Below are 18,128 nucleotides of genomic sequence, written 5' to 3' on the forward strand. Positions count from 1 at the left end.
TTTGAGTAATAATCAAGTAGTGTTTATTAACAGACATTCAGAAAAAGAAAAGTTCCTGATCTTATGAGTTTCTAAATGTTAGAATAACATGCCTTTCCCGAACTTAGCACACAATTACTTTGAAATAGAGTCTTCTTATGATTACTCAGCAGTGACTAATATTTGGGTTCAGAGATCATTTATATTTCCAAGATTTTGATACAGGATCTAATATTTGGACTGATTTGGACTCTTTTTCAGAATAAAACTTATTTGTGTATCATAATTAATTCCTTTTCATTTAATAAAGCGATATATACTTGACGGTTGAGGAGCTGCAAGATTTTGGTGTTTTCAACTCTATGTATTTAGAAGCAAATATGATTATTACTGTGTTTCCCCAAAAATAAGACAGGGTCTTATTTTCTTTTGACCTCCGAAATAAGCACTTGGGATTATTTTTGGGGAGGTCTTATTATTTTTGAGGTGCAGAAGGCAACAAGCATGGTCACCTCATGGCTGCTGCTGTGTTACAATATTTTCATGGAGGGCTTATTTTCGGGGGAGGGCTTATTTTAGTGCATGCACTCAAAAGCCCAATTGGGCTTATTATCCGGGGAGGTCTTATTTTCAGGGAACAGGGTATTAGGGTTACGTAGCACTTTGTATTTAATTCCAAATGACTGCTTTGGAACATGTGGAAATATGAATATAGCACTCGTCTGCAACTTATTAAAACAACTGGTTTCCCCCCTGTTTTTTTATAAGTTTCATTTGGAATTCAAAGCACTGTATAGGCCTTTCATACAAATGGGAATAGGTTTGGGCAAAAGTCATGCATGTTTCCATTTTAAAAAATGCAATGTAATGTGACTGAAATAAGAGAATCTTAACTTTGGAAGGCGTACTGTTTCTCATCATATAGAAACTTTCTTTTGTACATGTATTTGTGTTTGGAGAAGGAAAAATATGTCTTATGCACATTTAAAAGCATAGGTTCTTTATCAATATTAAGGTCTTGAAAGGTGGGTTTTTAAAAGTTTTACCCCATCAGTTATGGTTTTTGTAACAAAATGGATGCAGATATCTGTGAACCTTATTTCATTCATAAAGCAATTGCATCATGAAACAGGAGAAAGTTATGCTGAAGTGATGTGTTGCTGTTGCTGTTGTCTTTCTGGGCTTCCCAATAGCTAAATGGATCCTCTTGAACATTGCCTCAGTGAGGCAGGATCTGGAGACTTGTTTTGTTTTACTGATTTAGTAACTTTATCAAAAGTCAAAGTAATCATTGCCCGAGTCCCAATACTTCAGTTTGTGCTGTATGTTTCCCTGAACATTACCAAGCAGTAGTAAGGTTATGATTGCTAATAAATATAGACACTTGAAGCTGTTCTCATTTCTTTTGTATTTAAAAATTAAGCCTATGATACTGCTGCTGTTAGCTGAATGTGGGATTGAGTTTCAGGAATAGTTACAACTATGAAGTCTGACAGTGACTGGTTACAAGTATTTGAAGTAATCTTCACAGCCCAAGTCCCATTTTATTTTACTTTTAAAGGAAGGGTGACTGCTCTAAAAAGGCTTGAGTTTAGCATCATGCCTGCTCTTCAGGCAAATATGGTACCACCAGTGGCATTGTGGTGGATAATGCTGAAAAAGTAACTAGTGCTGTGGGAAGATCTCTTCCCTCTACATAAGCAGAGGCGGTGATTAACCTAAAAGTTCAGAAAGGAAATGGCAGTAACATTTCTGCCAATCAATTCTTCTGTGTTGGGGTCTGGAGGTCAAGATGCGGAGGAAGAGAAGCTGCCCCATCTGAATCTGAGTCAGTGACACATGGTGTTAATATGGAACCAATGTTGCAGCAAATTATCTGCTATCGCCAAAGCCAGCATCATACTATGGGCCAAAAGATAGCATAGTGTATGACAGCAGCAAACTATGGGCCAAAGGATAGCATAATGTACTTGAAGATCTATGCTGTGTTATCTAGGACTATTTTGAGACCTGGATCTTCAGGGGAAAAGACATTGGATTGATGCGGAAAATATTAAGCATCTCTTTAGATATAATCCATTTGTCTTTTACTCTTCTGAAGCATCAAACAACTCATGTGTCCAACTAGTGACAAGTAGCCAACTTGAAGCTGGTCTGAAGGCATCCTATATAGTAAGTGCTACTGCACAGGTAATGGCTTTGTGTGACGGGCTGTTCAACATGGTGGAGGATGCTAGATTCCAGAACCAATTCCATCTATTTTACTGTGATTATCAGATTCCCTCAAGCAACTATTTCAGCAATGGTTGATACCCTTTTTGAGTAAGTGTAGTAGAGAGGAAGTTTTAGAACTGCCGCAAGCAGTAAGTTCTGGACATTTAGTCTTTAACCCAGTCTAGGTGAGATTATGTATACATTTCTAACTTCTCTTTGTATACTAGTAGGGATGGGATGAGAATGGACATGGAGAATAGGTCTAACAGGTAGAGGTTTATCAGGAATAGTTTGTTGACATCAGTTGTATTGTTTATTCAACAACTTGGTCCTTGCACTATCTGAGTTGCAGTGGGATTGATCCACCTTCTCTGCGAAAGCTTCAATGTACCATATCCCTTCCCTGAAGTCTGATTTTATGCTTACTGGTGATAATATAAAATGAGCTTATATTAAGATAGTTTGCAGAGGAGCATGTAGTATGAGCATTTAAATATTATTGGTCATGGATAGTTAGAAATTGTACAAAGATAATTTAATTTGAATGTTGAATGACCTCTAACAATATAAATCAATGCATCTTTTCAGTATTGAGGCTTTTCAAACCACCCACTTATCATGAAAGTGTACCTTTTTCTATTTTTAAAGGATAAGTAAAAAGGTGTATATATCTTGTTTAGATTCAAATGTTTTCTGAAACTTCAGTCAGCCTTTTCTCCCCACCTGATCTGCTGCTTTCTGTCATGTCAGAAGATGAAGTTTTTGCTGCTGCAACAAAAATATCTAGAATATCTGGAGGATGGTAAAGTTTTGGAGGCACTTCAAGTTCTGCGTGGTGAATTGACACCGCTGAAGTACAACACTGAGCGCATTCACATCCTTAGTGGGTAAGTGTTTTAGACTGAAATTTATACATACTTGAATTTATACCTGCATAGTTGGATGCCAAGCATAGGGCAAGTCTGTGGAGATGTCTAGGAAGTGAACTTATCCTGTTATCTGGAAACAATTTGGACCCAAGTAGATGGGCAAGGTCTTTTGGACTGTTGTGCCTCTGGTGAATTAGATCCATGTTCTTCTTGGCTGGCCGAGACCGCTTAGGGAGAGGTCATAATTTCCAAGTGATAGGGAATTCATCCTTGATTGGGGTGGTTTCCAACTTCTTTTAAAGAGGCACTGATGTGCCCTCATCGCAAGAAGCCATCAATGGACTCCCACTTTCTCTTTTTAGGAAAGGTGGTTGAAAAGGTAGCAGCCTTGCAAATCCAGAGAATCCTAGGTGAAACCGATTACCTGGACACCTCTCAGTCGAATTTCAGGCCGGGATATGGGACAGAAATGGCATTGGTCATAGTTTTGGATGATTTCTGCCAGGAGTTTAATGGGGATTGTGCAACCTTGTACATCCAGCCTTGCTATTCTTGACAGCTTTTGATACCATAAACCATGATATCCTTGGCTCAATTTAGGGAGTTGGAAATGGGGGGCACAATTTTATGCTGGTTCACCTCCTTCCTCTGAGGCCGGTCCCAGGTGTAACACAGGGAGTGAGAAGTCCAGCCCATAGCTGTTTTTTGGTGGGATTCTGCAGGACTCGATGCTCTCTCCATTTCCATGTCCATCAAACCACTGATGAGATCAATCATCATGACAGGATGAGGTATCAGTACTCACTTATACATCTTCATCCCAGGAGGGAATTAAGTAATACTGTGGATGTTCTTTTGCGGTGCTCAGAGACAGCAAGGCCTGGATGGGGAAGATCAGGCTTTTGCTGAACTTTGGAAAGACAGAATGGCTATGGGTAGGGGGCTCCTCAATATTCAGGAGTTTATTATGTTTGGTTTCAGATGAGGTTGCACTGCATTAACCAGTAAGCAGTTTGGTGGTCCTTCTGGATTCATGATTCCTGCTTCAGGTGCAGGTGGCAGTTGTGGCTGGGGTGTGGGTGGATTTTGCTCAGCTTCATGTTGTGCCGCAGTTATGCCCCTTCCTGGACCAGGAGGCACTTATTTCGATCGCTCACATTGATTACATACTTGAATTCCCTTTGAGTTTTATATTTTTACTAGCTGAATACTCATGCTCCACTACGAAATTATGTGATCAGACTTAATAAATTGACACTTGAAAATTAATGAGTAGTTACCATCGGCCTCTCCCCCTCTCTCCCTCAGGCTTGCCCCACAGAAACCTCCCCTATCCTATCCCCTTCTCTCCCTCACCCTTGCCCCACAGAAACCTCTCCTTTCTAATCACCTTCTCTCCGTCAGGCTTTCCCCACAGAAGCCTCCCCTATCCTATTCCCTTCTCTCCCTCAGCCTAGCCCCACAGAAACTTCTATCTTATCACCTTCTCTCCCTCAGGCTCCTCTCCAAACTCTCAGCCAGCATGCTGGATGAGTCACTGCTGGCCACGCCCACATCCAAGTTTTCAGGTTGGGAGGGGGAGTAGAACTCCTAACTTCTTAGCATCAGAGCGTGTTAATAATAATATATGAAGTACTAATACTCTGATGGTCATTTCGAAAAAGCTTTTGTTACCGAGCACCTAGAAGCCAAGAGGAACATACGGGCCAAATTTCAAGTTTGTAGGCTTTACGATTCTGGAGATTTCATGATTCCTGCGTGAGTGTTTTTGTGTTCATATATATAGATAGTACTTTAAACTACTTATATGATAAATTTATTTGAACATTGCAGATTAATCTGTTTCGGCATATATTAAAGCATACTTAATATTCAGACTCCTGTGTTGAACAGCTCCTTCATTAAATCAGTCTCTTGTTTCTGACTATATAGAAACTGTACCCTGAGCATTGATTCATATCAATTTAGTATATAGTTCCAGAATGCTTAATCCTTGTGTTTCTTTTCAATATACAGATATCTGATGTGTAGTCATCCAGAAGATTTGCGCACAAAAGCAGAATGGGAAGGAAAAGGAACAACATCAAGATCTAAACTCTTAGACAAGCTCCAAAGTAAGAAAAAATAGTTTCAAAGGGACATATATATCCCTGTCTAGATTTCCAGCATATTTCATTCTGAACAGAAAAATCTTAATCTGAAAGTATAAATTCATGAGATGATTTGTACCTGTGAAGTGGGAGGTGATAGACTACAGTGAAGTGGCAGTTTCCCAGGAAAGGGTGGGGGGGCAGCGACAAGACAAGAGACAATGCATACTAGAGCTGGATCAGAAATAGGAAGAGAGTTAACCACTCCCTAAAATCTCCCAAAGTATATATGTTAGATGAGAGTAGAATAGATTTAGTTTAGCAAGATTCTGACTTGATGTGAGCAAATGAAGAACTGAACTTTGGATGGATTGTTCTGTATCATTCTTGGGTTGGGCCTGACAATTAATTATTGTCAGTCTGTTTTCACTTCAGTGCTCATAAAGACATAGTAGAACTAACTACGTGTTTGTTATGCTATCAAATTAAGCGTTATTTTTCCCAGTAGAATGGAGAAACGCATAATTTTCCTTCTCTGAAATATTCCCACTTTTACAATTCCTAAATCTGTTTTGGAGAGTTGGGAGATTAGGACATGTTAGAGAGTAAAGGGTGCAGTGAAGAAGAAAATGCCATTATGTGAACAGAATCTTATAGAATGATAATATTTAATTTGTTATCTAGGTGTCTTTGGCTTAAATAGGTTAGACACGTATGTGGAAAGTTTACTTCACAAATTTGGTTTTTTAAAAAAATGAATTGATTGCACTGAAATTGCCTTTTTATTTATTTAAGCTTACCTACCCCCATCAGTGATGCTCCCCCCAAGGCGTCTGCAGAATCTGCTTCGTCAGGCTGTAGAGCTACAACGGGACCGATGCCTCTATCACAATACTAAACTTGATAATAATCTAGAATCTGTATCACTACTCATAGACCATGTTTGCAATAGGTGAGTTTTTTTTTTAATTTTTAAGGCCAATTAATCTTTTAATATAACAAAATTACTTTTAATTTTAAACAGTTAAAAGTAATTAACGTGTGACGGTTGATTTATTTTCAGTTTTATGCAAGTAAGTATTCAGGGTGGCTAACAAGCATATAAAAATTTAGTGTTTAAATTTATATTCAACAATTTAAAAATTAAATATTGTATATTTTTGTTTGAGCATATAGTAAGTGGAGGAAAAACATTTTACCTAGCCAGTTTACTTCTTGAAGAATATTGCATTTTTACAAATGTACTAAGGATCAGCTTGAAAACACAATAATAAAAATGAAGAATTATATAGGCTTTATATCTTGATTCACTGACCATCAGATATTTGTTAATCACATTTATCTGAAATAGTTAAGAATGTCTGAATTCTGCCTTTTGCAGAGTGTGGTGATTTTCACTTAGAACTAATAGTGGTCTCCTATAATATCAAATTAAAAGCGAGTTTCAGTTAATGGAGCTTACTTCCATCAAACAATATGACAAAAACTGCAGAAAAAGATTTCAATTTTTTAAAAAGGAGAATGGTATCATGAATGGCAGTTCTTCACACATTTAATATGCATTATGTTAAATCCTATTAAACTCAGGAAGATCCAGGCAGCCTTGCTGTATGCAGGATTGCAAGAATAGATTCCTCTATCAGACTTTAAAGTGGTAAGTTAGAAATGAAGCTTGGAGGACAAGGCTTTATTTCAGCAATTCTTAATTTTCAAAATATATTTAAGAATTCTTTCTATAAATCTGAAAAATTATAAAAATAAATCTGTGAGGCTAGTTGTGCATTGAGGCTTGAGTCTGATCAATAGAGAAGTGCAGAACATTTGAAAGACCACTCTGCAAAGTGTAGACAACACACCAAAACATCAGATTGTTCTCTGGTCATATCTGCATGCCTAATTGCTTTGTTTTGCAGTCTCAGCAATTGCATTGACAGACATGCACAGACAATCTGAGAAAAACCTCAAAGTTGTTGCTTTAGCCTTTTCGGAGCATGCAGCTGCCTCCGTGCTTCAAAGAGAGGTGTTTAACTCATGCCAACATGGTTTGCAAAGTATTCTTTCAAATGCATTGGACACCCTACTGATCAGAACTGAGGCCATACTTGTCTTCATAGTTTCAAGATGTGGATTCAGAGCACATGTCAGGAGTCATGACTTGAGGTGAGGGTAGGAAGGTTTATAATAAATAACATACTCATGCATTTTCACCAACCAATTTTGAAAGTTGGTTATATTTTAAACCTAATTTATCTTGCATCCTGGGAGGCTGTCTTTGAAACAACTATAGTTTCATGGCCCTTTAGATCCTGGTCATATTTGGCAGTCCCCATCTCTGCACAAAGAGATCAAGTAGGAAAAAAATAAGATAGGACATAGGAAAACAGGACATTTGATAAGCATTTGTAATGTGTATTTTTTCCCCTTTTTGTGCATGCAATAGTAATCATTTGCCTGATGTTAGTATGGATATTTATAGTGATGAAAGAATATTTGTGAACCTTTAGTACTATCTGCAGTCTTGAAGTATTTGGCCTAGAGTGTAATCAAAGCTTCATCTAAGTCTAAGAGAGAGATGTTAATTAAACAAATATAAGATAAAATAACGTACTGTCCCATGTCTTCATTGAACACATTAAACTAGTATTCACTATTATGGGAAAAACATGTAAAACTAATATAATCAGCTCTCTTAAATGGATCAATGGAGTCAGAATAACAGATTGATTAGATTTATAGGGCCATCCAACTCGAACAATGTGACTTTGGGTAGCATACAACAAAACCTCTAATCAGTGAGATTATCAGATATGATTTTTAACAGTTTCCCCATTAAACACACACACACAGCCACACACACACAACCATACATGCAACACACACATGAAATTATTGTGGCTTTACCTTAATGGGCAGTTTATGCAAGATAGCCTAAAATGTATGCAAGATTGATTAACTGGTACAAGAAACATTTGGCTGAAATCATTATTGGTAAAGGAAATGCCACTAGTTATTAAATCTGATGCATTGTATACTTTTTTCAACAAAGATGAAGTTGGTTCGGTATGTTTAGTGGAGACATGATACCCTATGCTTTCTTATGCATTGTTTAATTAGACACACTCTACTGATGAATAAGAAACTCAGTTCAGTTTGTAAGTCACAGTCTGCAAGATGATGGATTGTACTAAAAGTTCACAAACTTGGTTTCCATTGTATGTTAGTTCACATAAAACTGATACTTTTTCTACATAATTGTTTGTTTTTTAGGAAACATTTTCCATGTTATACTCAGCAAATACTTACAGAGCACTGTAATGAAGTATGGTTCTGTAAATTCTCCAATGATGGCACTAAACTAGCAACAGGATCCAAGGATACAACTGTTATTATATGGCAGGTTGATCCTGTAAGTATCATTCCATATGGCAAACTTTGCATAAAATTAAAAGCTTTTTTCCTCCATTTGATTTCCATATTTTGTCATTTTTAAATACCTTGGCATGGTTCTGTTTCCATGCATTTTTGGCTTAAACTTTTATCTCTTGTTTAATTTATTTATTCTTTATTTATGGAAAGTATAATCCAACAAAAGGCATGCAAACTAGCTACAATTTGAATAACTGCAATATTCACTGTTTTCCACACAAGTTCTGAAATTAGATAAAGAGAACTAGTTAACCAAATGAGTCCAACATACTTGTTATTTATTTGTTAAGGAAAATAATACAAAGCTATATATTTGTGTATGTACAAATTTTTCTCATGTATATTTTATTCAAAAATGTTTCTAAAACTATTACTTTTTCTATTGTAATTATGCAGATTAGACAAATAGAATTTCCCCTTTCTGTAACACCAAAGAGTGGTTGTTTGAGTTTGGTTTATTTTGTTTAATGTTTCTTTTCCATTCATAGAACTATTTTAATCTTGTTGAAAATATTTTGCTTTGCATGAGTTCATGTCAAGAAAGGCCACTGACTATTTAAGAGAGTTACTGGTTACCTTGTGTAATCCAGACATCTATTCTTCTAGATAGAAAATGAGTGTGTGCCATCTCTTTTTTTTTTAGATAAGTGAACATTAAAAACCAAATTTTTGTTCCTAATATGTTGCTTTGCTAAATGGTTTGTAGGATTGTGAGAATAAATTACTCTTTTAGATTAGCTACTTAAGCTATATAAATGGCTTGCCAATCAATCAAATTACTGGAATTTTATATTTTCTGCTTTTAAAGGATACACATCAACTAAAACTGCTCAAGACTTTGGAAGGCCATGCATATGGTGTCTCCTATATCGCTTGGAGTCCTGACGACAACTACCTGGTTGCCTGTGGCCCAGATGACTGCTCTGAGCTTTGGCTCTGGAATGTACAAGTAAGGATGATAAATGTGAGGTGTTGGCATGCCATAATTAAATAGCATAGATATAGGGACCATACTCGGGTTATTGATACTTTTGGAGGAAATCCTTGGCTATTATTATTATAGATAACTCGATATAGAAAATTGCAAATGTTAACATTTTGACAAAGCTTAAAATGAGTGTTCCGTGTTGCAATGGAGCAACATTCTGAATGTTGTTAGTGGGAGAGAGAGGGAGGGAGAGAGAGAGAGAATGAGAATGAAACTCACAGCATTCCTTGCCCCTTCCCAGATGTACTGAAATTAAAATTGCCTGAAAACATTAAGGAAGGTTGATTTATTATAGGTACTCAATAGCTACTTTATTATATATTTGAAAGCAATTTTGTATTTTATCACCAATTTTGTAAATAATAATTAGACATATGGTATTTAGGTGTTTCAACTACACTGATGCCCATGTATATTACAATTTCAAAGAACCTTACCTATATAACTTCATCTGCAGACGGGGGAGCTAAGGACAAAGATGAGTCAATCCCATGAGGATAGCTTAACCAGTGTGGCCTGGAATCCAGATGGAAAACGTTTTGTGACAGGAGGGCAGCGTGGGCAATTTTACCAGTGTGTAAGTTGGAATGGGCAATCTTTTTGCAGCCATTGGCTAAATTGTTATTCTTGTTTAGCTTTTTTCAAAGTGGGTGGAGATATAATTTTCATTCTGTTTTGGGGGGGATTTCCATGAATGCTGTGGGTAGGGTGGGGGTTCACTGGAAAACAGATTTGTTAAACCTAGAAAGGACTCAACACCTATTTTTATAAACCAAAAGGGTAGAAACTTTTGGAGAGTTCAGGCAATACCTATACAGATTGCCATTCCTCTTATAAAGAAGCGGGTTTTTTACTATACCAAAATGCATCCATCCCTGATATAGGGGTCCTTGTGCTAAAATGTTTTTGATATGCCTAAATATATATATTTAAAATGAAAAACTGCTTAGAAGTGGTTTGTTAAAAAAACTTTGGTAAAAGCCATATTAGCATTGATGGACTTATTATCTGAAATATATATGAAATTGGGTATATTACTGTTCTTACAAAAAAGAAATTCCATGATGTCAATCAAATAATACATTCAACATGACGTACATGTTCATGTATTAGAGTTTATGATGGCAAATAATCACTATGCGTAATAAGGATTCTAGCCATTATAATTATTACCATGAAATGCAAGATAAATCATCTATATCCTGCATTCCTTTCTGCATTTTCTAATCAAACACAAGTTGCATCCCTGAATATCCATCGGAAACAAAACAGCATATGTTAGAATGACATTATTCCAGCCCCCCTCCCCACCTCCTGTGGTCTCAAGGTTGTGAACCATAAAGACCCTACTTTGGTAGGCAAGAAAGAAAGTTCAACAGAACAAAGTTTACTTTTTAAATTTTAAGTAATACCCTAAATACAAAACAGCCCCACCATTTCATGATGGGGGTTTCATAGTTTTCATGTTTTTGATAGATTTTTTATATGAGTTTTGCTTTATCTATTCACTGTCTAGGATTTAGATGGTAATCTCCTAGACTCCTGGGAAGGAGTAAGAGTGCAGTGCCTGTGGTGCTTGAGTGATGGGAAGACTGTGCTGGCATCGGACACACACCAGCGAATTCGGGGCTATAACTTTGAGGACCTTACAGACAGAAATATGTAACTACATTGTTTTTCTCTTTCACTAGATAAATTAATCCTTGGTTGGCTAAGCAATGAAAAGAACGTTTAACATGACTTCTAGATCATGTGTTAATTATAAATTGGGCTTTTCAAAAAAATTTCTATGTAAATAATAAGAATATAAATGTGAGGAGTAAATAAATAAAAAAATAAACCTTAAAGTGTGAACTACTAGGGCAGTCATAATTGAGCTCATTGTAAGACCCTTGTAATAAAGGATATTGAAACGATATTTACATTCTTGTACAAATGATAATTTTGACTCATAATTCTATTACAATTGTTTATATTTTCAGAGTACAAGAAGACCATCCAATTATGTCTTTTACTATCTCGAAAAATGGCCGGCTAGCTTTGTTAAATGTCGCAACTCAGGTAAGGGGATATTGTTGTTGTTTTAAATAGGCATACTGTTTTGAGAAGAGTGTTAAAATGTAAAAATAGCTATCATAAAATTATGAGGATAAAACTTCCAATTACAATCCTAGGTGGATGTTCTAGCTTATCTTAGATCTTCTCTTAGGGCTCTCTTAAAAAGTCATTCCTTAGCAGTTTTTCCAAAACAAGTTAACTATATCCAAAAGACTTTTTATTTCTCCAGATCAAGTAGTTAAATTGTTTTTTTTTTAAATAATTGTATAAGGAAATGAACCTTGCTTAACCCAAAATGTTTGCAATAGGATAGACTAAACACTTGAACAGATACAGTTGTTGACAAATGCAAGAGGGCTATGGAAAGTTTATATCCAAACATTATTAACTAAAAGGCAATTCGTGCAATACGTTTTGTCCCCTCTACAATTTAGGAAAAGACCAGAGTAGTAGGACATGTATTTTTCTTGAGAAAGATCCCTTGTTCGGTCCCTGACATATCTTGGAGCAAGAAAGAAATCTTATTGAAAGCTGGAAAAGCTTTTATCAATTGGTGTGATGTTTTGAAACAGTTAAGATGGCTTATTATATTCTACTTCATTTCTCACATGCAAAAGTATCTATTAGAAGCCTTAAGATGTGACACATGGTATAGTGAGTGGGGAGAACTGGCGAAAATATTACAGCAGCTGGTATATGTGGGAAAGAGCATCTGCTCACATTTTACTGGTGATGGTGATTTTTTTCATACTGCAGTCCTACATCACTTATTTCTTTTTCCTGAAAGTTTCAAGATAGAAGCTTTCAGGAAATGTAAATGGGTTCTGCTTTGGGGAGAAATAAGAAGAAAGGTTCTGCTGGATAAAAGACAAATGCTCATGTGATTTTTGCTTGTGAAGAAAAATAGTCCTTTTAAAATTTTTACTGATGTATTGAATCTTATTCAGATTAAATTATTAAACAGTGAAACCAAATAATGGAGAGGAAACTATTTTTTACAATGAACTATTTCTACAATGCTTTTTGTCCTCAGGGAGTTCATTTATGGGATTTGCAAGACAGAGTTTTAGTGAGGAAGTACCAAGGTGTTACACAAGGGTTTTACACAATTCATTCATGTTTCGGAGGCCATAACGAAGACTTCATCGCTAGTGGCAGTGAAGGTAATTTTTTTAAAAAAAATTCTTTCTCTCCCTCTCTGTCTCTGTCTCTCTTCCCCTCCCTCCCTCCCTCATATTCGAGCACAAACTTTCTGCATTGGTGAATATTATAGTCTTCTCAATCTTTGAATTTTAATAAGCAGAGTGGATGTGCCTTCCATTTCCATAAATGGTGATAATTCTCATTTTAAAAAAAAGGATTCTACTTCGGAGAACAGTGGGATCCACAAGTAAAATGTGTTATATCTTTTTGAGAGTAATGTCTGTAATTTTGATATGATTTGACCAGTATTGAGTACCATTGCTTTAATAGTTCTCTGAAATATTAACTCTATTTGCTATAGATATGTTTTCTAAAGGTAGGTGTAGGGTATGTAAATTCATCTGCGATTTCGATTATAATCAATTGTGTTAAGAGAATTATCGTCTCCTATACTGCAACAGAATCTACTGTATTCAATATCTTCCATCGTGAGCAACTTGAAACAATCATGGTTGTCTTTTAGCAGGTTCTCTAGTCAATTGTCTGAGAAGCCAGTTTATCATATGTGCTTGGCATTAAGGGTGCTGATCCATTCTCAGGTTCTTGCTCTGTATTGCTAGTAGAATTGGAGCTAATACAGAGTAGGTAACAATACTACTGTACCCAAAAAATTTCAGGAAGATGTGGTTTTGGTCTGAACAGGAGTGCAGTCATAGGTTGAGTCAACAAAAATAGTATCTTAATGCATTATTTGTCTTTAATAGGTGAAATGCTGAACTGAGAACAGCACCTCTTTATTGGACCTTACGTTAATAACTTGTCATTGTAAATATGTGTCAGTCCTTATACGCATGCATTTTAACTCCCTTCCCCTTCCACACAGTCTCTGGCCCAGAAATATCTGTCAGCCTATTGACTTTTTGGTGTATCGAATAATTCATACACCACTTAGGACAGCGTGGACAAGTCACTTAGCTACATCCTACTGTTTGTTTGACATGAATATGCCGATTAACTTATCCAGGTCAACTTAGAACAGCTTTTTATTTTTTTCATTTTCAGTGTCTAAAAACTACCCAGCTGTAGTTGAAGCTGATGGCACCTTATTTAGATTCGGACTGCCTGAGGCTGTTGCCTCTTTGCACTGAATTGTTGCAAATATGGCTGCTGTGAAAGTCTATGTACAAAAAAAGTAACAGATTTAAATGTCATAACCTCTTAAATGTAAAGGTATGTTTTCAGCTAGGTAGGCATTTCACCTACCAGCCCCAAACATCAAATGGTCTGCCCTGGGAGTAAAGTTCACGTCTAATTCTGTAAAGAAGATTAAGGTACCATTAAAAAAAAAACTCTCATGGGAGTAAGTGCTGAGTGTTGTTGCCTTAAGATGAATAATGATCCTTGAAGTTATGCTGATAATGTGTAATCAGATTAAAATTTTTAATCAGATTAAAATTGGGAGAGTAAACAGAAATATAAACAAGGGTGTTTGATGTAATTTAGATGTTGTGGCACTTATTTTTAAAAATCTTATATGAGCTGATTTAGCTAGTAAGTTTTTCTATTAAATAATGTGGCATGTAAGTAGAAGGATTTGTAATACTTGGGAAGAAACCAAAATACTTTGGTTCCTTTATCATTGTTTGAATGTATTATTAAAGCAAATGATTTTAACATTTTTGTACATCTTAAAAGTTTATCTTATGGTGCTTCTATTTAATCAGATATTTAAGTAAAGGCACAAACTTATTCTAGTACATAGCAAAAATATAATCACTGGCAACTACTTTGGTATGTGGTTCTTTCACAATGCAGACACTTGCATATTTAAGATTTCATCCACCCTTTGTATGATCATTCAACTTGATGTCAGGATTAGCAATAGCATAGAAGTTTTCATTCATATGTTTAGCTTTGTAAATGTTTTATGTGAATAGTTGAATGCATCAACACAGTTACAGCTATAAATTACAACTTGGCTGTGTCATGAATTTCTTCAAACAGTGAAATGGATTGCTTACTGGCAAAAAGTATTTGTATTGGGCATTATACTTCAAGGCAAATAAGAGCTATCTGAATGTAACTTCTTTCTTATTCTGCATGTGGGCTGGCATTGGCTGGTTTCTCCACTATCTTTTCCATGCAGCAGTTAGTTCCTGAATAGGGTATCACACAGTTAATTTAGTGGATGTCTCACTAAAGTTATAGATAAAGTATCATGTTTAAAAACATTTTATTTTCCAATCTCACATGAAGTCCTTTATTCAAATTGCAGAAAGTTTTCTGGGGAAATCCCATATCTATCATTAAAATAGTCAAATTAAAAAATTCAAGAGTTAGAATCCAGAGCTTTTCAGTTTTGTATTTCAATTTCATTCTTGTATGTAATGTATTAGTTGAAATTAGCATATAAACAGATTCTTAATTATATAATATAAATCCTGCCTTTATACTTAATTTTCTACAAATATCTTTGTTTTGGAAAGAACTCAGTACAAGCTGTTAGTTTAAATATGGAATTTCAAAAGCCTTCTTGAAACTGTTGGATGTAGCATTCAGCATTTTTATTTAGAGTATTTAGAGTATTTATTAATACTTATAGGCCGCCCTTTTCCCTGAGGGGACTCAGGGCGGCTTACATAAAATGAGGGAAGGGGGTATACAAACAATAAACACACATTTTTGTTTTGGGATATGCATGGGATTTTTTAAATGGAAACATGGGTTGTCATGTTGATTACAAAGCATATTTTAAATTGAGGATGGATCTCATGTTTTTTTCAAACCTATCTGTCTTAGATCATAAAGTATATATTTGGCACAAACGTAGTGAACTGCCAATTGCGGAACTGACGGGGCACACACGTACAGTCAACTGCGTGAGCTGGAACCCACAAATTCCATCCATGATGGCCAGCGCCTCTGATGATGGCACTGTTAGAATATGGGGACCATCACCTTTTGTAGACAGCCAGGATATTGAAGGTAAAAAAAAAATAAACTAATTTTATGAGAGAGAAAGATGTAAAGATTCAATTGTTTTATGTTTATTTTTGTTTATTGAATTTAAATACAGTGATTTGCAAAGTTCATGGTGTATGCATAGTTTAATCATACAGTGAAAGGTTTGAATAGCCTAGGTATCTTCTAGTCCAAACTTCTTCCCACTATAGGAATTCACTCTCCCCCTCACCCCCAAAAATGGCCACCCCGCCTTGGTTTATATGCCTCCAGCAAAGCATTTTGGTAGTATCATAAAATGTAAGGATTGGAAAGGACATTAGACAGGATAAGGAGGAATAAAATGGTGGGTTAAATCCATCACCCCAGAAAAAGAAGAATCATATGATTTGGATTTCTTCAGTTCTTTCAAAGAGTGTACCTAAGTAGCTTAGATCTCATCCATACCTAAACAATGAAAGAACATTACTATATAGAGCCGTGATAGCGAACCTATGGCATGCGTGCCAGGAGGCATGTAGAGCCATTTGTTAGGGCACGTGAGGCATTGCCTTGGCTTTTTTGCCTCAAACCGGAAGTTCAGGAACGGATTTCTGGTTTGTTCCCCTCAGGGGGAGGGACCATTTTTCATCCCACCCCACCCTGAGCCTTCAGAGGCTTCCCTGAAGGCTCCGGAGGGCGAAAAACAGTCCTACGAACAAACCGGAAGTCTGTTCCTAAACTTCCTGTTTGCCCATAGGGCCAGTTTTTCGTGGTCCGGAGGCTTTAGGGAAGCTTCTGAAGCCTCCGGGGGGTGGGGGAGGCTGTTTTCATCCTCCCCAGGCTCCTAGAAACCCTCTGGAGCCTGGAGAGGACGAAAAAAGCATGCCAAAAGTAGGGGGAAGCGCTGGTCGCACACGCATGCACATAGGGGGGAAAGCGTGTATGCATGCTGGATCGTGCATATAGCATTATGGGTGTGGCATGCATGCACACGACCCTCTTGCGCTCCCCCCAGTTTTGGCACACAAGCCAAAAAAGGTTCACCTTCACTGAGAGGGCTGATCTTAAGTGATTCTAATGGATATCGAAGTAAAGCACAGTCTCACAAACCTAATTACATTTTTCTCAGCCTTCTTGCGCCTTTGAGGAGACCCTCCCTGGCTGAATTGTTCGTACCTGCATTCTGTATTCAGGACTTTAATACTTATCTTTTTTTCCTTTGCCCCTTCTTGGAGGAAAAGCTGTAACCACTGCAAGAACCAGATGGATTTAGATTTACAGAGCTCACGTATAGCAACATTTGACTAAATCATTTGGTATCTTTAATTCACATTACTACAGCAATGACTACATTCAATACCTTTTCCAGTGATACATCTTATGTAGTGACAGGCAAGGCTACAATCTCATGTATTTATGTATTTACTAAACATTGGAGACTGAATACATTTGTCAAAGCAGAAGCAGTTTAAAAATAATGCTAAAGCATATTTTTCTTTGCATTACTTTTTATTTTTCTCTGTAAAATAGGTTAGCTTTCACATATCATTGCTGGATGGCCTCAGACATGAAGGAATTGTTGGACATGGAATATGATTGATTGTTCTGGATTGCTGTGATAGACAAATCACACAAAGATTTTAGATTACTTGGCCCAAGCCTAGTTGTGGTTAATATTGAACTACGATTTGGGCTATTCTAAGTTGATAAAGACCTTTTTAAACAAACTTGCTCTGTGCAATGAAAGTAGAAAGAAATCTTGCTACTTTTACTATATGATCCTATTCAACAGTGGGGATTAGCAATCATTGGATCTACCTGTCACATCAAACTAGATGAAAATGTCACAGCTTAAATCTTATTTGTTTACTAAATTTCTGTGCCCCCATTTTACCCAAGTGACTGAGAGGTTTACAACAACAACATAAAGATTTCCAAGTCAAAATTAAGTGCTGTGGAGGTTTGTTGTTTCCCTAGCCTTAGTTCAATACAAACTACTGAGGTTAGGCTAGGTTAGGATTTTGCCATCACTATATTAATGTAGCAAAGGCGTATGAAGCTGCATTAGAAATAAGAGTTAATAAAATTCAGTAGCTTATGCAATCGTGTAACAGCACATTTTAAACAAATTGCAAGCTCCTTTTAAAAATTGCAAAAGTTCAGGAAAGGAAGTATATTTTCCACAGATGATACACTGGTTGTACTCTATTGTTGATGGATTGAAGTACTGGTACCTGTGTGGTGTATAGTAGATGCTGGCTGTTTGTGCATAGAACAGTGATAGTTTATATTGCAGGGGTTCTCAAATTGGATGAACAATTGTGTTTAAGGGTTAGGTTTGGAGCTGCTTGAGTTGGAATTTAAATGGGCTTTCAGTTCTTGGTCAGAAGCCAATCTTTTAGGCTTCAGCCCCAAAGA

General features: G+C 36.4%; 1 protein-coding gene across 4 annotated transcripts in view; it reads left to right on the forward strand.

The window, feature by feature from the left end:
• WDR26 (WD repeat domain 26) overlaps positions 1 to 18,128 on the forward strand; it is a 38,897-nt gene that overhangs the window by 12,151 nt on the left and 8,618 nt on the right. For 2 of the 4 annotated variants that reach the window (XM_032215474.1, XM_032215477.1), the window contains exons 4-13: positions 2,944 to 3,080; positions 5,079 to 5,176; positions 5,948 to 6,104; positions 8,420 to 8,558; positions 9,387 to 9,527; positions 10,024 to 10,143; positions 11,083 to 11,228; positions 11,549 to 11,627; positions 12,658 to 12,787; positions 15,567 to 15,752. In XM_032215474.1, coding sequence (XP_032071365.1) covers positions 2,944 to 3,080; positions 5,079 to 5,176; positions 5,948 to 6,104; positions 8,420 to 8,558; positions 9,387 to 9,527; positions 10,024 to 10,143; positions 11,083 to 11,228; positions 11,549 to 11,627; positions 12,658 to 12,787; positions 15,567 to 15,752 — 1,333 coding nt within the window. Of the gene's footprint in view, positions 1 to 2,943; positions 3,081 to 5,078; positions 5,177 to 5,947; positions 6,105 to 8,419; positions 8,559 to 9,386; positions 9,528 to 10,023; positions 10,144 to 11,082; positions 11,229 to 11,548; positions 11,628 to 12,657; positions 12,788 to 13,829; positions 13,998 to 15,566; positions 15,753 to 18,128 lie in introns of those variants that run through there. The other 2 variants (XR_004255197.1, XM_032215476.1) reach the window with 2 other exon arrangements.

This window comes from Thamnophis elegans, chromosome 4 (genome assembly GCF_009769535.1).
Source record: "Thamnophis elegans isolate rThaEle1 chromosome 4, rThaEle1.pri, whole genome shotgun sequence".
In the NCBI taxonomy this organism is placed as follows: Eukaryota; Metazoa; Chordata; class Lepidosauria; order Squamata; family Colubridae; genus Thamnophis; species Thamnophis elegans.